Source organism: Geotrypetes seraphini, chromosome 2 (genome assembly GCF_902459505.1).
Source record: "Geotrypetes seraphini chromosome 2, aGeoSer1.1, whole genome shotgun sequence".
Taxonomy (NCBI): Eukaryota; Metazoa; Chordata; class Amphibia; order Gymnophiona; family Dermophiidae; genus Geotrypetes; species Geotrypetes seraphini.
The window spans coordinates 111,394,136-111,416,680 of record NC_047085.1 but is presented as its reverse complement, the minus strand read 5'-3'; the positions used below and the strand labels follow the sequence as shown (position 1 = coordinate 111,416,680).

General features: G+C 46.1%; 1 protein-coding gene across 9 annotated transcripts in view; it reads left to right on the top strand.

The window, feature by feature from the left end:
• The window catches only part of CHD7 (chromodomain helicase DNA binding protein 7), a 616,542-nt gene that overhangs the window by 255,954 nt on the left and 338,043 nt on the right, over nucleotides 1–22,545 (top strand). Inside the window, exon 1 of one of the 9 annotated variants that reach the window (XM_033933455.1) lies at nucleotides 8,020–8,170. The exons of the other annotated variants lie outside the window; for them this stretch is intronic. Coding sequence (XP_033789346.1) covers nucleotides 8,109–8,170 — 62 coding nt within the window. The 5' untranslated portion in view covers nucleotides 8,020–8,108. Of the gene's footprint in view, nucleotides 1–8,019; nucleotides 8,171–22,545 lie in introns of those variants that run through there. 9 annotated transcript variants of the gene reach the window in all.

The window sequence follows — 22,545 nt, the reverse complement described above, 5'->3', positions numbered from 1 at the left end:
AGGCTTTTTGGACTCCTAACAGATTGTTCCATGCGGGCCTCCGGGATTCCAACACTTGTTGGCATTGTCATTCCAAACTAGGAGACCTTCGCCACATGATTTATGCATGTCCTGTTCTCACTGCCTTTTGGTCTCAGGTCTGGCCCATCATTCAGCGACTCTTACCGATACGAGCATCTTTCTCTCTGGATGTCCTTATTTTCTGGGCTTTAGTTATTGAAGATAGCCTTATCCCTTGTCAAAGGTCTCTACTTAATACCTTGCTTGCTATTACAATACAACTGATTTTACATAACTGGAAATCTGCGGACTCCCTTAATATTACTTTTTGGTGGAATACTGTACTTCTGATACATTCCTATGAACTAAAAGCAGCTGAATTTTCTCATAGACAACTTATCGTGTCTAAGATTTGGGATCCTATTACTTATATCTTTATATAGCTGTTGATGTTCTCCTCGTCTCTGCCTCTTCACCCACACTCCTCACGCTTTCGTTACTCTACTACTTCATTGTAGTATGGGATGCCCGACCCTTTACTGTCCTCTTCCATTATCTCTGACTGTTTGCTCTCTTCTTACTTCCATAATTTTCTCTTCTTCCTTCTCTGCTCTTTCATTTCTTTTCTTTCCTCTCCAGGTTGCCATTTTGCCCTTGCCTGGACTGCCTGGTGCTTCTACCTGATCCTCTTACTGTTGCATTACATAAGGTGTTATGATGTACCGAGGATTTGTCCAGCTTCGGCCTCATTGTTCTTATCACTCTTATTGTTTACTTGCGTTTTGTATTTGATGAAAATTTCAATAAACATATTTGAAATCGATATTTTATGCTTGTCAAAGATTTTAAATGTTCTATTATTGTAATATCTGGGAGGGGGGGGGGTTCTGGTGGTGAATGAGTTTAGTGATTGGTACTATATATTTTGTACTTCATTTGCTGATCGTTCTCCAGTGAAGGCAGCACTGGGTTTATCAGTTAGTTGCTATGTATAAAATTTGTGTACCATTCGTATTTTCCAGGTATTAAAATAGATTTATACTCAGAATTGATAGGCTTAACTACGCCTTGTTGAACCCATTATTACCAAACATTTTACAGACAAGAAAAGGGAAGACTTGCCTCAAATATGTCAAACAAACAAAGGCAAGCAAGATGTCATAAAACAACCAAGGGGTACATTTATTAACACAAAAAATCCTAATACATTTACTTGATATCACAGAATGAATATCCCAACTAGGATCCCAGTTTCGGCTATCTGGAATGCCTTCTTCAAGGGACTAAACAAGTAAACCGGTAAATGAACGTAATCACAATTAAAACAGGCTGCAAAGCATGTCAGCATCACTAACAGTGTGTGCATCCCCCCAAAAAAATTGTGAGTATGTTCGTTTACAAGCCAGTACTTGTTTACTTGTGGGTCATTCCATGTCAAGTGGACCAATACTGGAAACTGCCCACGCTCGACCCCCTTGAAATCCAACCAAAGTTTACAGGGGTGTTGGCTAGGGTCTCAAATGAAACTCTGCAAATTTTTTGGATCTATCTCAATTTAGTCAGGAGCTAGGGATGGTTGAACAAAAGCAATCGATCAACTCCCATGCCTCGTGTGACCTAAAATGCAAACTTTGGTTAAGCACTGTGGCAGAAGGATACTACCTAGGAGTCTGAAGTTTTACAGTTTGGTACAACACTTGGGGGCAAGTTTTTGTGCCAAGTTTGAAATCTTTTGCGAACGTGCTTCCATTTCTACAGGTCAGCAAAATTGGCACAAAAATTCACAAACAAAAATTTTTGGCAAAGTTTGGCTCCATACTGCTGCTGGTAGGTAAGTCAGCTGAGGGTACAACTTTACCAGCAGACATGTACCATGAGGTACTTCCAAGATTTGCAATATGAGCTTTTACAGTCAAGTGATGCTGAAGATATGATCATCCAAAAAATATGGCTTTATGCATTTATGCAAATTTTCACTGTTTTTCAGATTCAAATATCTCTAATGTGTAGGTTTTAAAAAAATATCATTTGAAAGAGCATGTTTTTTGCTACAGAAGCTATCCTGTTTCATCTTGGACCCGATCTTTCTTTGATGAGAATTGATGGTTTAAAGTTGCTTACGTAAACATGTTATGTTAAAGGTTCATTGGCACTTCATTGTGAATGTGCAGTGGAACTATATTGATCTGAAAACTCATAACCAAGCTTTCCCAACCACAAATACTTATCTCGTAATATGCTCAGCATTTTACAAACTTACTGTGCACTTATGCAAAAAGACAGTCAAAACATGCATTGGCTTGCAAAAACTACTTACTTGTGTGAAGCCCAAACACATAATCATGTGATTCACAAGAATGTACGCATAGCTGTAGTAGTATGTCTGATACATGCAGCTTTTCCGAACATGTTCTGACTTGCAACTGTCACAGCACAGTGGCTGTGTGAACAAGTCTGGCTTTAAGGGTCATCATGACCTTATAACACCATAGGACTTCATTATTTGACAAAGCTTGCCTTTAGCGTGTTGCTTTCCAGCTGTTCTTTCTGTGCAGCATCTGGTTCTTTCCCTAGTTAACTAGGCTATGCCTGTGTGGATTTTGGAAACTTACTCTACACTTGCTGACATGTACAACTTGCTTTGCTCTATTTTCATTGAGTTCTCATACTTAGTTTTATTCTGTATTTTTAGGTGACTCTTATCTTATAGAGAGTAATAATAAGCTAGAGCCCTGCATTATTGGAATCTATGATAGTCTGAGTGCTAGAAACTATCTACCTTCTATTCTGGAGAAAGCTGCTTGAAATTTATTTCTGATTTCTCTTTGCCTGTCCAAGAATTAATTAAAAGACGCTCTGAGCTTTCTACTTTGTCTATGGAATCTAATATCTGTACTCATCATGAAGCCTTGATTCTGATGAAGTTTGAATTTCTACAGAAAAACTGCTATAATCCGTTCAGAAAACAGAATCACAGCAATATCAAAGGTCTACGCCCAATTGATCATCCTGCAGCTGATCATTTAAAAGCTATCACAAAGCACGAGTTTAAACCAGGCCAAAAGCTTTGCCCAAGATGGAGGCAAGACTTGCTTGTCAAACTGCAAGATCTAAGTAGCCCTAAGTCTGATTCTGACAGTGATGACCCTACCAATGCATCTGAAAACCTCAATGCCAGCTTTTCATCATTAGGAATCTCTCCTCTAGTTTCAACGGATTAGCAAGCAAAATTCCTTAAGTTATGCTAAACGCAAACTCTCTTAAGCCCATAATGCAATTGAAGACCAAATTGCAATTATTGTTGACTTAACTCCAGCTGATTTCAAAGCAGAACCAGAAAGTGGCCAATGTAAAAGGTGTTCTGACTATGACCTTCTATTGACTGAATTGTAGCAGAAGTTGGAACTATCTAGTAATAGGGAGAAAATACAAATTCTCACTCTTGCTCCACACAGCTGAACTATTGAGAAAACTGCTTTGGAATTTGGCATTTCAAAAAGAACGGTTAAAAAGGCCAGGAAGTTGAAAAAGCAGGGTGGCATTCTTGCTGTTCCAGCAACAAAGAGAGGAAAAGTGCTTACTCAGCAGATTACACAGAAAGTCTTGGATTTTTATGAAGACGATGAAATCTCTAGAATATGCCCAGGCAAAAAAGATTGTCTCTGTTCGAATCAGTGGTGAAAAAACCTACACATTAGAGATATTTGAATCTGAAAAACAGTGAAAATTTGTATAAATGCATAAAGCCATATTTTTTGAATGGTCATATCTTCAGCTTCATTTCAGTATAAAGGCTCGTATTGCAAATCTTGGAAGTACCTCATGGTTGTCTGCTGGTAAAGTTGTACCCTCAGGTGACTTACCTACCAGCAGCAGTAAGGAGTCAAACTTTGCCAAAAATTGTTCGTGAATTTTTTTGCCTACTTTGCTGACCTGTAGAAATAGAAGCACATTTGCAAAAGATTCCAAACTTGGCACAGAAACTTTCCCCAATGTGTTGTACCAAACTGCAAAATTTCAGACTCCTAGGTAGTTTCCTTCTGCCACAGTGCATAAGCAAAGTTGGCATTTTAGGTCACACGAGGCATGGGAGTGGATTGATTGCTTTTGTTCAACCACCCCTAGCTCCTGACCAAATTGAGATAGATCCAAAAAATTTTGCAGAGTTTCATTTGAGACCATAGCCAACACCCCTGTAAACTTTGGTTGGATTTCAAGGGGGTCGAGCGTGGACTCCTGGTCCACTTGACATGGAATGACCCTTGTTTAGTCCCCTGAAGAAGGCATTCCAGATAGCCGAAACCAGGATCCTAGTTGGAACATTAATTCTGTGATAACACAAAAAGTCCTAGTGCATTTATTTGCTAATAAATGTACCCCTTGGTTGTTTTATGACATCTCTCTTGCCTTTGTTTGACATACATTTGAGGACAAGGAGGGGTATATACTAGGAATGGTGGATCTACCGTGTTTCCCCGAAAATAAGACACTATCATATTAATTTGGGGCCCAAAAAAGGCACTAGGTCTTATTTTCGGGGATGTCTTTTTTTTTTTTTATGTAATGATCATCTCTCCCTTCCTCTCCTCCACCCCAATTCTTCCTATTTCCTTTCTCTCCCCCACATATGCAGCATCTTTCCTCCCCTCTCACCCATCCCCTTGTGCAGTGCCTTTCTATCCCTCCCTCCCATCCGCCTGTGCAACAGATCCTTTGCAGCTTGTATCCCTCCCTTCCTCCCATTCCCCGTGTAGCATCTTTCTATCCCCCCACCGCCACACGCATCCCCTCACCCATTTCTCCCTCCAATCTGAACCGCGAGACAGGAATACTGTATAACAGTGTTGGCAGCAATCTATACAGGCTGCTTTGCGGCCTTCTTTATCCTGGGCGTTCATCTGCCGCATTGCTGATGACATCATCAGTGATGTGGGAGAGGAACGCCTGGGAGATAGAAGGCCGCGAAGCAGCCTGTGTAGATTGCTGACGATGCTGTTATAAAGTATTCCTGTCTCGCGGTTTGGATGGGAGGGAGAGATGGGTCAGTAGGGCGGGGGGGGGGGGGGTTTACGCAGCGACAGGCGACACTGCTGCTGCCGGTGACTAGGGATTATTTTCGGGGGTAGGACTTACATTAAGACCTACCACGAAAATCATGCTAGGGCTTATTTTCGGGGTAAATCTTATTTTCTGGGAAATATGGTATGTGCAGGAGTCTATGTAGATGAGTCAAGGAGATGAGTGAAAGGAGGACAGTGAGTATAGAGGATAGAAATGTAATGGGAAGCAGATGAATGGGAAATGAGAGCTAGGGAATGAAAGAACTAGATAGAAAGTTGATAAGTAGATAAAAAGTAGAAAGGAATGAAACATTCTTACAGTAAAAAAACAACAAACTACTACAGCAAGTTCAAAATGCAGCAATAAGACTACTGAAAAAACCTACAAACCTATGACCCAGTCTCTTCAGCACTGATACCGGCCCATTGGCTGCTCATAACCAAACACTGCATTTTCAAAGGCATAGTGTTGGCATATAAATCCCTCTACAACAGGGGTGCCCACACTTTATTGATTCGCGAGCTACTTTTAAAATGACCAAGTCAAAATGATCTACCAACAATAAATTTTTTTAAAAAACACAACGCACACTGTACGCATAGAATTGTTAATTATCATTCCTATTCCGGGTTTTTTTCAAAGAGGTCAAAGCAGATGACTCTATGCACTGTAACCTCAGTAACAACCATACAAAAATAGACAAATACCCACCCCCCTCCCTTTTTATTAAACCACAATAGCAGTTTTTAGCGCAGGGAGCTGCGCTGAATGCCCAGCGCTGCTCTTGACGCTCATAGGCTCCCTGAGCTAAAAACCACTATTGCGGTTTAGTAAAAGGGGACCATATTGTAAAATATAGACAGCAGATATAAATTCAGACACATTTTGATCACTAAATTTAAAATAAAATAATTTTTCCTACCTTGTCTGGTGATTTCATGAGTCCTCTGGTTACACTTTTTTCTTCTGACTGTGCATCCAATCTTTCTTTCAGCCTGTATGCTTCCTCTCCTCCACACCTCATTCCCTCCCCAAACTTTTTCTTTCTCTCTCCCTGACCTTTCTTTCTTTCTCTCTTCATGCCCCCTTTCTTTTTTTTTGTTTCTCTTCTTTCCTTCTGTTTCCCTGCCTGCCCCCTTTCTTTCTTTCTCCGTGCCCTTCCCCAAGCCACTGCCGCTGCCATCGGGGAACAGGACCCAAACGCCACCAATGGATAACTGGCCCCAAAGCCAACGCCGCCCCATGCTCTCTCTGCTTCGGGCCGATCAATCTTCCTCTCCCCGACGTCAATTCTGCCGCCGGAGAGGAAGTTCCGTCCAGCCAGGCAGCGATTGGATGGCCCGAACTTCCTCTCCGACGGCAGAATTGACTTCGGGGAGAGGAAGATTGATCGGCCCGATAGATCGCCAAGACAAAGGGAGTCCTGGATGATCGACTCACTTTGCCTTGGCGAGCTACTGGTCGATCGCGATCGACCTATTGGGCACCCCTGCTCTACAACATGACACCCAATACTCTCAGACAAACTTCCTCTCTATGCTCCCAAGATGAAATACGCTCAAAGATGAAATACGTCTATGTACACCATCAGGACACTCCCTTTAACTCCAGACAGCCTGGAAACAATCCTATTACTGTTTATTACCAAACCTCTGGAGCAACCTACCTCCTCATATCAGAGCCCTTAAAGGACTTCTTAATTTTAGAAAAGCTGTAAAAACCTACCTTTTTCCTAGTCACTCCCTCAACCTTTCACCAGCATCAGTAAGTAATCCTATGTGAAGATATAAAGCAATACACTGTATGTAAATCCTATACAGTAACACTGTTAATGCAAACTGTAACCCATTCTGAGCTCTTTGAGGAGGATGGGATATAAATCTAAATAAATAAATGTAATCCCTTTTTCAAGGTAAACCATAATGTAAACAGGCTTGGGATCCTGTGGAAAAGAAACCCACAAACAGGCTTGGGAGCCTGTGGAAATGAATCCCAGCGACTGTTGTTGCATGGCTATTGGGCGTGGCCCCTATGGCGATGGGGATACTGGTTTGTTCATTTGGAAACCAGTAGTGGTAAAGCCATCAATGACCAGCGCAACACCTATTTCATATACATTTTCTAGCCTTGTAATATATGTATATCATGGTCCGTGCACACAAGATATCCTCACTTTTTAGCAAATTTATATTTCAATAAGGGTTGCATTGCAAAACAAATACAGTAGAATCTTAGCTATCCAGCACCCATGGGGATTGGTGGATACCAGATAGCTGTTTTTCTGGTTAATGGAAAGTGTGCTAGAAACCTTGTCTAACACAGTCTCAATTCTCCCTCCCATCTCCTTCCCACCCTGAAGCACCAGAATGGCGGTGGTCCTGAGCCGAAAACCCTCCTTCCTCCCTCAAGCCCCGAAGTAGTAGAAGGAAGTGGCGGTCTTGAGCCATGAACCCCTTTGCTTGCACTCTCTCTCCCTCCCTTTCTTCCTTACCCAAAGTGCAGCGGTCAGCAGAACACAGCTGCCACTAAGGGGCATGAGGGAGGAGGGCTCTGGGGCTTAGGACTGCTGCCACGCTGTTGCTTCTGGGTGGGATGGAGGGGGTTCGTAGCTGCTTCGAGGCTTGGGAGGCTTGCGTACATTTTGGGGGTTTCTTGTGTGTTACACATGCAGACTTTTTAAACTTTCAGCTGCACATGATAACCACAATCACCCTACAGCATAAAAGTGGGCTAATTCAGGTATATTGGGAGCCTGACACGTGTCCTTTTTATTTCCCTGTAACTTTTGAGTGTTCCCTAGTCTTTAATTTTTGATGATGTAAAAAATTGATCCACTTGTACTCATTCTAAATCATTCAGGATTTTGTAGACTGCTATATCTTTTTTGAGATAGTGACCAGTGTGTCTCCTTTCACCACACAGAGAGCTGGAGGTGGCTGATGGAGAGCACAGCCCTGACCCAAATTCCATCTGCGATTCTGGCACTTGAAGGGGAAGCTTCAGTGTTATTGCAGGAACTTGCTTGAGTGAGTTCAGGCAGCTTGGGAATGGTTGGCCATTTTGGATTCCTGTACACACCTTCTGCCTCTTCAGAATATGCCTTTTGCAGGTCAGGATTCTCATTCGGTTTTTCTGCTTTCCAGCACTGGAGCCCGTTGCTCCATTTCCCCCTGAATTTGGGCTTCTTCTCAATAAGCTTATTTGTTCAAGAGGGCTCAGGAGCCTCCAGATTTCCCAGATTCATGTGTTTAGCTTCAGGAGGACTTTTCTTTCAAACATAGAGGACAGAGTTCTCTAGGGATTAGGGCAATGGCTCTCCTTTAAGTAGGTAATGATACCCTTCTATAATACTCTGGTGAGCCATCATTTAGAATATTGTGTACAATTCTGGAGACCACATGTTTTAAAAAAAAATGTAAACAGGATTGAATTGGTCCAGAGGAAGACTACTAAAATGGAAAATTTTTTTGTCCTAAATTGTATGAGGACAGACTTAAAGATTTCCATCTGTATACTTTGGAGGAAAGGTGGGACGGTAGATATGATAGTTTAAATACTTATTTGGCAAAATGCACATGAGACCAGTTGCTTTCAATTGAAAGGAAGCTCTGGAATGAGGGATCATAGGATGAAGGTGACTAAGAAGAAACCTCAGAAAATACTTTTTCAAGGAAAGGGTGGTGAATGCATGGAATGGCCTCCCAGTGGAGGTGATGGAGACAAAAAATGTATTTGAATTCAAGAAAGCTTTGGATAAGTACACATGAAGGGATAGTAGATGGCTTGGATAGGCAGACTAGATAGGCCATATTTAGTGGCGATCACGGAGACGTGGTTCACCAATTTGGATATAGTTATCCTGGGCTATAATCTGTTCAAGAAAGACAGGATTGGAAAAAGAGGGGGAGTGGCGTTATATAGATCGTATTAAAGCCACACAATTGCAAGATCAACAGGGTAAAGAAGAAGCACTATGGGTCAATTTGGAAAGAGGGAATGGAAAATGTATTTACACTGGTGTGATATACAGGCCTCTTTTGCAGACAGAAGTGGTCAGAGATTTAATAGAAAACATTGAAAATATAACTGTAAAAGGGGAAGTACTTCAAATAGGTGATTTTAATATGTCAGATGTTGATATATGCAAATTATATGCATGCTATGTGTGTGTGTAAAATCACTAGTAAGGGGGGAAGAAGAGCTGTGCTCAGAAGAAAAATGCTAGCACAGTTCCTCCTGCTTGCCTACCTGTTCAAAAAAAAAAAAAAAAAAAAGCATCCCTTGCTCTCCCTTCCTGAACTAGCAAGCAGGGAAAGAAGGGGCTATTTTTTTTTTTATGGGCACAGCTGTTGTATATGTGCACAACCCACACACAAAAGCTATGCCTGTTTTTTAAAAAAAGCCCCCCACCACACAAGCTTGGTAGTCTAGTGGGCCGTCCCCACCTCCAAGCCCTTTCGTACCTTTTTTTGAAGACCAGCAGGAAGGATGCTCTCTCCTTCCTGCTTGCAAGCCCACCTCTTCAAAATGGCAGGCTTCCCCTTCCCAATGCATCCTGGGATACACCAGGAAGGGGCCTAGCTCTCTGATTGGTCCAGGTGCTTAAGGCCCCTGGAATGCACTGGGAGGGAGGGCCTAAGGCAAAAGGGATATTTGGATGTGGTTATTACAATGTTATTGTATGGTAGGAAATGCTTAATCTCCTCATCTTCCGTTAGATTGTGGAGGATATTTAGGGTTTGGTGTGCTGAGGTAGCAGTAGCTTCACTCTTGGCTTCAGTGTCTTACTTTCTTATGTTCCTTCAGTGTGTTCTGGTTAAGGGTTTGGCCTTGGGTCTCTAAAATTACAGGTAGCAGAGTTTGCATGTTTCCAAGGCTGGATATAATGTTCTTCCTTGGCCTTACATCCAGATATTGTACGGTTCTTAAGAGGAGCAGGCTGACTTTGGCCACCTCTATCTGAGTTGTGCACAGTGGAATCTGAATTTGGTTCTTCGAGCCCTTGAAGGGCTTCTCTCAAGGATCTGATGCTGAAGTTGTTTTTTTCTCCTAGCAATTGCCTCAGCTTATCGGGTTTCTGAGCTTCAGGCCTTGTCATGTTTAGACCCATTCCTGTGGTTTACAGAAGTGGGGGTGTCCCCATGGATGGTTCCAGCCATTCTGCCCAAGATGGTGTTGATGTTCTGCCTTAATAAGGCAACATTGGTGAAAGATTTGGGAGACTTTGACTCATCATTTACCTGAGGATAAACTTTGGCCTTTCTTTCAGTTTGCTCAGAGCATATTGCTGTTTCAGCACATGTAATGCTATAGACCAGACCATTCCACCTCGTCTAATGCCTTTGTTTACAACAGAAGTAGTCTTCCTTTCAAGGAGATGAGAGGAACAGGGCAAGTTATTTAATTCCCTTGCCCAGGTCCTTTTTTTTAAAAAAACGTATATTTATTAGCAGTGAAAGATACACCACCCAACAATGATGGGATCTAGGTCCATGCCTTGGGACCTTGATGGAATCTATGATTAACTTGTTGTGTAAAGGCTACATCACAAATCCAACCCAACATCAGTTGAAAATTTTAAAATGTCTCTCATCACAAATGATCCATTAGCCATCACAGTGTACAGGTGAATTTGTTGAAATGTGGATATACTAGGAGCCGTTGAAGAGTGCAAGCAAGCCACAAGGTTGTGTGCTTGTGTGAAGTCACTGCTGATAACTCTTTTATGATATGAGATGCATTTAAAATTTTCAGTTGACGTTAGGTTGAATTTGTATATATTGGGGAACTTGATAGGCAGGTTCCTGCCAGGTTTCTCGATGAGAGGATCTGAATCACTGTGGACCAGTGGTCACATTTTCAGAATTTTCCCACCTCCCTTGCTGATTCATTTTCAGAGTCCCCTTGAAGAACCTTTCCAAAACAGAAAGCATTAAGATACACCTAGCAGTCCTTGCTTATTCTAGATGCAGCAACACCAATTCTCAAGGGTGATTGAGATCTTGAAAGGTATACAATCTATTTTTTGTTTTCCAGGAAAAGGAGCGGTTCCTTTCATCCTATTCTATGTGTCTCACTTTAGAACGGAAACTCTTCATTCAGTAATAGCTTAAGTTTAACCTAGTGAATCCTCACTCCTCTGGACTTCAGAGAGATCTACTTTCATGTTCCAGTCAAGCTTTCTCATCAGAGGTTCCTATGTTTTGCAGTCCTGGTTGCTCGTTACCCTTCCAGTGATGTTTTTCTGGTTGGTCATAGCTCTCAGGACTCTTTCAAAGGTCATTGTCTTGGCAGTAGTATTTTTCCACTGCAAATAAATCAATCCATTCTTATCTTGATTATTGATTGATCCTGACTTCTTCTTGTCAAGGGTCTTCTTATCAAGGGTCTCTCCATGTAGTGAATCTCTTACAGTCTATAGGTTTGGTGGTCAACTTTGCCACCTCTGTTTTTAGAGTACTTGTGAGTCCAGATTAGATACTTTGGACAGGCAAGGTTCCACCCTCTCCAAATATTAGGAAATGCAAACTTCAGTTGCAGATTAACCTGCTCTTTAGCCCTGAATTCTTGTGCATTGGACTATATATAGGTTCTGGCATCAGTGGTAATCCTGGATGTTTGACCTGGGCAAGAGCACATGCAAAACCACTCCAGCAATGTATGTATGTTAGCTCCTGTGGATGACTTAAGTGAAAGCCAGGATGACTTTATTGGATAAACTGGAGTAGTTTGTGTTGTCTTCAGTTTGTTCAGCTGGGGAGCTCAGTGTTTTCATATGGCACAGGACAAATGGACTTTTGCTGAGGCGATGTGGTCAACAACTGTATCAAGCTGAGAGCTGTTTTGCAGAACTCTACTATTGCTTGCCAATCTAATTCAGAAATCGATGAGTCCTATCTAACAGTGCTATGATAGTGTCTATACCAGGGGTATCAAACTCAATCACATAAGAGGCCAAAATCTAAAACATAGGCTAAGTCAGGGGCCAAATTTTTAATTAAGATTCTCAGGGGTCCTTTTATTAAGGTACATTAACTGATTTAGCATGCACTAAATATGCACCTTAATAAAAAGACCCCTTAGTCTTAGTAGAAGTATAGGATTACAACCTCTCCAACCCCACACCGGCTCTGTAATGTAAACAAAATAAATAAAAAGACTTTTCCTCTCTCTTTTAGGTCCTAGTTCACGCCTGCTTTCCAACACCAGCTCTGGCAGGATACACATTTCAAATCTGACATATTGTAATCACAAAACAGAAAATAAAATTATTTTTTCTACCTTTTGTTGTCTGGTCATTATTGAAATCATGTAGTGGTCCTAGGCTCTGGTTGTCTTCTGATAACTCGCTTGCCAGGGTCTCCTTCTTTCTTCGTCCCTCCCTTCTGGCATCTTTCCTTTTGGCCTAAGGTTTGGTCCTCTGTTCCTTCCCTCTCGGCTTCCCGGTCTCGCATTAAAGTAGCCTGCAGAGGATCGCCGATCAGCTGTAGCGATCCTAGCAGGCTGTCATTGGCATCCACAGCACGTTCCCTTTGCCACGGTCCCGCCCCTCCTCTGATGTATGGGACCGCGGCAGAGGGAACATGCTGTGGATGCCGATGGCAGCCTGCTAGGATTGCTACGGCTGACCGGCGATCCTCTGCAGGCTGCTTTAATGTGAGACTGGGAAGCCACTTGAGCCTACAGCTGATGCAGCGCTTGCACCTGATTGGGTAAAAAAATATCTGCTGGCAGGCTAGCTTAATTGCAAATTTGTAATTTTCTGGCGGGCCAGATTTTGCCATGTCTAGTCTACACCAACAGACAAGGAGAAATTGGAACTGGAGATACATTTTTTCTTCCAATAGACAGAAATTCATATGAAAATGTGAGCAACACATAATGTGTGTGTATTGAATCAATAGTAAGATTACTTCAGCAGGTGTTCCTAGATCACAGATCATGGGAACTTTCATCCTCATATCATCAACATGGGGTCTTTCTATACTGGACTCGAGGCCATGAACATAAAGTACATAAGCAGTGCCTCTGCCCAGTCAGAACAGAGGTCCATCATGCCCAGCAGTCCGCTCACGCGGCTGCCCATCAGGTCCAGGACCTGTATAGTAATCCTCTATCTGTACCCCTCTATCCCCTTTTCCTTCAGGAAATTATCTAATTCCTTCTTGAACCCCAATACCTTACTCTGACTTATCACACCCTCTGGAAGCGCGTTCCAGGTGTCCACCACTCTTTGGGTGAAGTAGAACTTCCTAGCATTGGTTCTGAATCTGTCCCCTCTTAACTTTTTCGAATGCCCTCTCGTTTTTGTAGTATTCAAAAGTTTGAAGAATCTGTCCCTCTCCACATTCTCTATGCCCTTCATGATCTTGTAAGTCTCTATCATGTCCCCTCTAAGCCTCCGCTTCTCTAGAGAAAAGAGCCCCAGTTTCTCTAGTCTTTCAGCATAAGAAAGTTTTTCCATACCTTTTATCAATCTCGTCGCTCTTTTCTGTACCCTCTCGAGTATTGCCATATCTTTCTTAAGGTATGACGACCAATATTGGACGCAGTACTCCAGATACAACGGCAGGATAACTTCCTTCGTTCTGGTTGTAATACCTTTCTTGACCGCTCTTCTGGAATCTGTTATAGGGGAAAACACACTTCAGGGTTTCAAAACAAAGTTGGACAAGTTCTTGCAAAACTGGAATATAAGCAGGTGAGGCTGGACTCATTTAGAGTACTGGTCTTTGACCTGAGGGCCACCGCGTGAGCGGACTACTGGGCAGGATGGACCACTGGACTGACCCAGCAGCGGCAATTCTTATGTTCTTATGATTATGCCTAGCATTCTATTCGCCTTCTTAGAGGCTGCTGCGCACTGTGCCGACAGCTTCATTGTTTTGTCCACCAGTACCTCTAAGTCTCTCTCTAAGCTACTTTCACCCATTACCAGCCCTCCTATCGTATAGCTGTACATCGGATTTCTGTTTCCTACATGCAAGACTTTACATTTCTCCACGTTAAAGTTCATCTGCCATTTATTCGCCCACTCTCCTAGTTTGTTCAGGTCCCTTTGTAAATCTTCGCAGTCCTCTTTAGTCCTAACTCCACTAAATAATTTGGTGTCATCTGCAAATTTTCTAACTTCGCACTTCGATCTAGAATCATTTATAAATACATTGAACATTAGCGCCTCAAGCACCGACTCCTGTGGAACTCCACTCGTGACCCTTCTCCAGTCTGAGTAGTGGCCCTTCACTCCTACCCTCTACTTTCTTCCCGCCAACCAATTTTTGATCCATCTATGTATGTCTCCTTCCACCCCATGGTTCTTCAGTTTCTGTAGTAGGCATTCATGGGGTACTTTGTCAAAGGCTTTTTGAAAATCAAAGTATATGATGTCAATGGGGTCCCCTTTGTCCATTTGTTTGTTAATTCCTTCGAAGAAGTGCAATAAGTTCGTTAGGCACGATCTTCCCTTGCAGAAGCCATGTTGGCTTGTTCTCACCAGTTTATTCCTTTCTAGATTCTCATCGATGCTGTCTTTTATCAGCACTTCCGCCATCTTCCCCGGAACCAAAGTCAGACTTACTGGTCTATAGTTCCCCGGGTCACCTCTCGATCCTTTTTTAAAAATAGGCGTAACATTATCTATCTTCCAATCCTCCGGGATCACGCCTGTTTTCAGGGATAGATTACAAACCTGCTGTAGTAGTTCCGCTATTTCCTCCTTTAGGATTCCGTCCGGGCCCGGAGATTTGTCAGTTTTTAATCTATCTATCTGCTTATGTACGTCTTCAAGGCTTACCTCCATGGATGTTAATTTTTCTGTTTGATCTCCTTTGAAGATCTTTTCAGGTTCCTGCACGTTGGATGTGTCCTCTCTTGTAAATACTGATGAAAAGAACATGTTTAGTCTATCCGCCACTTCTTTTTCATCCTTCACCACTCCCTTTCTATCTCCTTCATCCAGCGGTCCCACCTCTTCCCTTGCTGGCTCCTTCCCTTTAACATATCTGAAGAACGGTTTGAAATTTCATGCTTCCCTGGCTAGCTTCTCTTCGTATTCTCTTTATGCTCTTCTAACCACTTGGTGACATTCCTTTTGATGCTTCCTGTGCTCTTTCCAGTTTTCCCCGTTTTTGTCCTTTTCCCACATCCGGAATTATCTTTTCTTATCTCCTATTACTTTCTTCACTTATTTAGTTATCCACGCCGGGTCTTTTGTTCGGTTCTTTTTGCATCCTTTTCTAAATGTAGGGATACCCAGATTTTGCACTTCGTTCACCGTGTCCTTGAATAAAGATCAGGCTTGCTCCACAGTCTGTGATTTCTTTGAGCTGTTCCTAAGTTTCTTTCTTACCATTTCTCTCATCGCTTCGTAGTTTCCTTTCTTGAAGTTCTCTTCCCCTTCGATATTCCTACTTCAACTTTGAACTGGATCATATTGTGATTGCTGTTACCTAATGGTCCCACTACTTCCACTTCCTTTGCAGGTCCTCTTAGCCGATTGAGGATTAGGTCCAGAGTGGCATTCCCTCTCATCGGTTCTCTGACAAGCTGCTCCATGAATCAGTCCTGAATAGTCCCCAGGAATCCGGTTTCCTTAAGCGCATTTTGAGTTTCCAAGACTCCAGTCTATCCCGGGATAGTTGAAGTCTCCCATAACAATGATGTTACCATTTTTGCATTATCCCAGGACAAGCAGGCATGATATTCTCACATGTGGGTGACGTCATATATGGAGCCCCGATGCGGAAGCATTTTCAAGCAAACTTGATTGAAGATTTAAGTTTGCTCTGCTGCTCCACGCATGCGTGCCTTCCTGCTCCACTAGGGGGCGCATCCCCTCGTGGTCTCCAGTTCAAAATTTTCCGCTGAGCCTAGAAGTCGTGTTTTTTCAGGCTCTGCCCTAACTGCCTTCTAGCACCGCGATTTTTTCTTGTTTTTCTCGATTAAGTTGCTGTGCGCGAATTTTTTCCTTTTCAACTTGATTCCTGCTTCGTTTTTGACCGACCCGGAGGCTTCCGGGTCCCCGTGGCTGCGTGGCTACTCGAGCCGCGGCCACTTTCGATTCTATGTCCCGGCCTTTGACCGGCTTTAAGAAGTGCACCCGGTGCGAGTGGCTTCTTTCCATCACAGACCTGCATCGTCGGTGCATCCTCTGCCTGGGGGCCGCTCATCCAACCGACTCCTGCCCCCAGTGCGCTACCTTCCAGAACCGGGCCCTCCATCGAAGGAAAGCCCGCATGGCGGATCTTTTCGCCCCAGACCAACCCTCTACCTCGGCCTCGAGGTCGGCCCCAGCCTTGACCTCGGCCCCGAATACCTCGTCATCGCCTCGAGACTCGACTCCGAAGTCCTCGAGACAACAGAAAGCCTCGGCTCTGGGTAAGTCCCCTCTTCCCTCTTCAGGTTCTTTACCAGCAAAGAAACCAACCTCGGGAACACCGGCGACGCATGGCGGAAGCTCCATGCTTACAGCCCCGGTGAAGCCCTCCAAGCCTTTGGGCCGTGCCTCCACCACACGGGAATACTCTGATACGAGGTCGCCCCCGGTGGAGTGCACCGAGACAGTGGACATGCCTTCGATGCTGTCCGTGCCTGTCTTCCAGGACCTACTCCGAGCAATGATCTCGTCGGAGCTGTCCGCTGCAATGGCCCATCTACAACCGACCTCGATCTCGACCCCGCATGTGCCAGACCAGCCTGAGCCTCGCGTCGAGCCACCTCGGGGAAAAGTGCGCAAGCTTCGCCACATCTCATCCTCCTCTGACTCCTCGCCGAGGCACCCGAGGCGCTCTCCCTCCACAGACCGCCACAGGGCAAACGTCGTGCTAAACCGACAGAAACCTCGAACCGCCATACCTCCAAGAAGGCCCGGAGTTCCCCCACTCTATGAGGCCGTTCCCCTACACCTCGTACGGGACAGCTCAGGGTGGCGGAGTTATCACTCTCCAACCCACGCATCCTCCAAACTCCCCCTCGGACCGGGGCTCCAATCCGAGGTGTAAGGCTTTCACCGAGGGAGTCCGGGTCGAGGTCACCGATTCGACATCGATCGGTACCCCGAATCCCGGCATCGTCTCCGAGGGGCTCCTCGAGACGTCGGAGATCCCCGATCCCGGAACACTTTCACAGTGCTTCCCCGGTCTCGGAACGTGGATCGGAGCGGGAACCTCGATACTCGAGGGAAGCCTCCCCGTCCTTCTCCACCCGACGGATGTCTCGTTCACCGACCCCACACGGGGCCTCGGGAACATCCCGCCCATCCTTCACTCGCTTTGTCCAGGACATGGGCCACGCTTTGGACTTAGACCTCAAGTCCGACTCCAGATACTCAAAGGAGTACCTAGCGGAGCTGGACATTTCATCACTGCCCAGAGAGTCCCTTCGCTTACCGTCTAATCCGGTACTCCAACAGGCTTTCTTCAGGAACCTGGAGACCCCCTACATGGTCACAGCCGTCCCCTCCAAAATGGAGGCCAAGTACCGTACGGTACCCTACCCGGGGTTTGAACAACCACAGCTCTCCCACCAGTCGCTGCTGGTAAAATCATCCCTGAAAAAGGCTCACCCCTCCCGGGTCTCAGCCACGGTCCCCCCAGGTCAGGAAGGCCGAACCCTGGACAAGTTCGGCAGGAGACTATATCAAAATGCGATGATGGCCTCTAGGGTGCAAAGCTACACTTTCACCTTCACATCCTACCTCAAACACCTCATCGGACTACTGAGAACCTTTGAAACTGACTTATCAGCCTCTCGCCAAGGAGCGTTTAGCCTGCTTGTAGAGTCCCTCTCCAACCTACGCCTCCATCTATTCCACGCGGCCTACGATGGCTTCGAACTCTCCTCCAGAGAGGCAGCCTTTGCTATCGCCATTCGCCAACTAGCTTGGCTGCGCCTGGTCGACATGGACCCCAACTTACAGGACCAGTTGGCTAACCTCCCCTGCGTGGGAAAAGAGCTGTTTGACGACACTTTCGAGGCGGCTACAAAACGCCTCTCTGAACACGAACGCTCATTTGCCTCCCTTGTCCGGCAAAAGCCAAAACCACCCGTGTCCAGGCCATTCAGGGCCCCTCCGCACCGCTACCCGCAAAAATCCACTCCTGCCTTCTCCCGGCCTCCGCCCAGGCGTCCGCAAGCCCATCACCGGGCTCCACCCAAATCCCAACCACCTACAACTACCAAACCATCCCCGTCCTTTTGACAGGATACGCGGAAGGGGGCTGACCCCCTCCGCCAGAGTTCCAAGCTCCCTGCCTATCGGGGGCCGCCTCAGAGCTTTTTACCCTCACTGGGAACAACTCACGTCAGACGCATGGGTCCTTGGCGTGATCTCATCAGGATACTCTCTCAACTTTCGAGCCATTCCCCCAGACAGCCCCCCAGGGAAGTGCCCTCCCAACCGAACGCTACTACCCCTACCTCAGAAGCTCGAGATCTGCTTCGCCTGCGAGCAGTGGAGGAGGTTCCCCCCGACCAACGGGGGAAGGGCTTCTACTCCCGTTACTTCCTGGTACCGAAGAAAACGGGAGACCTACGCCCAATACTAGACTTGAGACGACTCAACAAATTTCTGGTACGGGAAAAATTTTGGATGCTTTCCCTACCGATCCTCTACCCCCTGATCGAAAAAGGCGATTGGCTCTGCTCCCTCGATCTGAAGGAGGCGTACACACATGTTCCAGTGCACCCCGCTCACCGCAAGTTCATGCGTTTCCAAGTAGGGGACCTGCACCTACAATACCGAGTCCTCCCCTTCGGCCTAGCATCGTCACCCCGGGTCTTCACCAAGTGCCTCGTGGTGGTCGCAGCTGCCTTACGCTCCCAGGGCCTTCAGGTATTCCCCTACCTGGACGACTGGCTGATCAAAGCCCCGTCCAGGGAAGGGGTTATCTCAGCGACCCAACAGACTTTTATCTACCTACAGAGTCTGAGGTTCGAGGTAAACTTCCCAAAATCCCAACTGAGCCCCTCGCAGTCCCTGCAGTTCATCGGGGCCACGCTGGACACGGTTCGCCTCCGTTCCTTCCTCCCCCCTCCACGTCTAGAGGCGTTAGTAAATCTGAATCGAAGGATCTCACTGCTATCCTCGGTATCAGCTCGACAGATGATGACTCTACTAGGCCACATGGCCTCCACCGTCCACGTCACACCATTCGCCCGTGTCCACCTGAGAATCCCTCAATGGAACCTAGCCTCTCAATGGCGTCAAGATCGGGACTCGATCGATCGCCCCGTGACAGTGACTCCTTCCTTGCAACGATCGCTCCGCTGGTGGGCCGACTCTTCAAATCTTTCCAAAGGTTTGCTCTTCCTCGCCCCCCCACACAACAAGGTGCTCACCACGGACTCATCGGAGTACGCTTGGGGAGCCCATCTGGATGGCCTACGCACTCAAGGGATGTGGTCAGCAGAGGACCGTCGCAGCCACATCAACGTGCTAGAGCTTCGGGCCATCTATCTCGCAGCTGTAGCTTTTCAACATCTGCTCCACGACCGGGTGGTTCTCATCCGAACCGACAACCAGGTAGCAATGTACTACGTAAACAAACAAGGGGGAACAGGGTCTTGGCCCCTCTGCCGGGAAGCCCTGCGCCTCTGGAAATGGGCAATCTCCAACAACACCTTCCTTCGAGCGGTGTACATACAAGGAGAACAAAACTATCTGGCGGACAGACTCAGCCGCCTCCTCCAGCCACACGAGTGGTCACTGCACTCTCAGACCTTACGACGGGTGTTCGAACAGTGGGGGACACCCCAAATAGATCTGTTCGCATCCCCCCACAATCACAAACTGCCTCTCTTCTGCTCCCAGATGTACTCCCCGGACCGGCTCGAGGCCAACGCCTTCCTCCTCTACTGGGAGGGAAGGTTCCTGTACGCGTTTCCACCATTTCCTCTGATCCTGCGGACGCTTGTCCACCTGAAAACAGTACAAGCCACCCTGATCCTGATTGCTCCTCGCTGGCCACGCCAGCCTTGGTTTTCCCTTCTACTTCAACTCAGTGTCAGAGATCCACTGCCTCTGCCTCGGTTTCCCTCTCTACTATCACAGGGTCAGGGTTCGCTGTTACATCCCAATCTTCAATCTCTTCATCTGAATGCTTAGTTTCTTTCCCCCTGACTTCTCTCCCCGTGTCTCAATCAGTCAAGGAGATACTGGAGGCCTCTAGAAAGACCTCGACGAGAACCTGCTACTCCCAAAAGTGGACCAGATTCTCAACCTGGTGCTCCTCCCACAGCCAGGTCCCGGTGTCGGTCCCCGTCCCTCTGGTCCTTGACTATTTATTTCAATTATCTCACTCCGGCCTAAAGACCAACTCCATTCGAGTACACCTCAGTGTGATTGCGGCCTTTCACTAGCCCCTGGAAGGGAAAGCCCTCTCGCTCTATCCCTTAGTCTCTCGCTTCATGAAGGGTCTCCTGAATGCCCACCCTCCTCTCAAACCTCCTCCGGTGGTTTGGGACCTCAACGTGGTTCCGGCTCAACTAATGAAACCTCCCTTTGAGCCCCTAATGCCATCCAAAATTCCTCACATGGAAGGTAATTTTCCTGCTTGCGCTCACTTCCGCTCGGCGGGTTAGTGAGTTACAGGCTCTGGTAGCGGACCCACCCTTCACGGTATTCCATCACGACAAGGTGGTACTCCGCACTCATCCAAAGTTCTTGCCTAAAGTAGTGTCTGATTTTCACCTCAATCAGTCCATTGTCTTGCCTGTGTTTTTTCCCAAGCCCCACTCTCATCCCGGAGAGGTGGCGCTCCACACTCTTGACTGTAAAAGAGCGTTGGCCTTCTACCTCTAACGCACTCAGCCACACCGGAAAGTCCCGCAATTGTTTTTGTCATTCGACCCAAACCGGTTAGGTCACCCAGTTTCCAAGCGCACCTTGTCCAACTGGTTGACCGATTGCATCTCCTTCTGCTACGCTCAGGCTGGTCTCGCGCTGCATGGTCGAGTAACGGGACACAAGGTCCGAGCGATGGCAGCCTCCGTAGCGTTCCTCAGGTCCACACCTATCGAGGAAATCTGCAAGGCTGCCACGTGGTCTTCGGTTCATACTTTCACCTCCCACTACTGTCTGGACTCACTGTCCAGGAGCGATGGCCGATTCGGCCAATCGGTTTTGCGAAATCTATTTGCTTAAATTGCCTACTTAACTCCATCCCTTTTCAGTTAGCTTGGAGGCCACCCACATGTGAGAATATCATGCCTGCTTGTCCTGGGATAAAGCACAGTTACTTACCGTAACAGGTGTTATCCAGGGACAGCAGGCATATATTCTCACAACCCGCCCACCTCTCCGAGGTTGGCTTCTTTGCTAGTTAAGTGAACTGGAGACCACGAGGGGATGCGCCCCCTAGTGGAGCAGGAAGGCACGCATGCGTGGAGCAGCAGAGCAAACTTAAATCTTCAATCAAGTTTGCTTGAAAATGCTTCCGCATCGGGGCTCCGTAGATGACGTCACCCACATGTGAGAATATATGCCTGCTGTCCCTGGATAACACCTGTTACGGTAAGTAACTGTGCTTTCTCTCCTCATCTCAGCTTCCATTTCTTCATCGTTTACTTCGGTTTGCCAAGGTGGACGATAGTACAGGCCCATCTTTATCTCGGATCCATTTCTTCCTGGTATTTTAACCCATAGTGATTCCAATTTGTCGGTTGTCGCCACTGTGTCCACTCTGGTCAAGTGTATATTATCCTTTATGTATAGGGCTATTCTTCCTCATTTCTGATCTGACCTGTCTTTGCGCTAGAGCTTGTACCCCGGCAGTATTATGTCCCATTTTTTTTCTTCATTCCACCATGTTTCAGAGACCCCAATGATGTCTAGGCTCTCTTTTTTGGCCATGACTTCTAATTCTCCCATTTTGTTCCTTAGGCTCCTTGCATTAGTATACATGCAATTTAAGTCCTGGTATTTTCTTGTCTTCATTTTTTTTCCTGTGCTTCGGTCTTCTTATCATCCTCTTCTTGACCTGTCGATTCTTGTTTTTTGCCCGTTCTGTCTTCCCCCTGTGCTACGTTTTTTTTATTATCCTCTTGTTCCGTCAACTCTTGTTGTTTGTCCGTTGTGTCTTCCCAGCATTTTTCCCACTCAGTATCTTCTCGGGATACCTTCTTCCGAATCATCGACACCTGGTCGACTGTCGGCTTTCCCCTTCTTCTTGGTTTAAAGCCTGCTCTATTCCTCTCCTGACGTTTGCTAGAAGTCTAGTTCCCGCCGTGCTCAGGTGTAGTCCATCTCTCCTGAAGAGCTTGTTCTTGCCCCAAAACGTTGTCCAATTTCTCACAAAGTGGAACCCCTCTTCCTCGCACCATCTCCTCACCATGCATTTATTGATTGTAGTTCCGTCTGCCTCTTTACATCTGCCCTCGGTACTGGTAGGATCTCTGAAAATGCTATCTTCTGAGTCTTCATCTTCAATTTCCTTCCCAGAATCTTGAACTGTTCGATCAGTGCGTTCCTGTTGTAGTCTCTCCTGC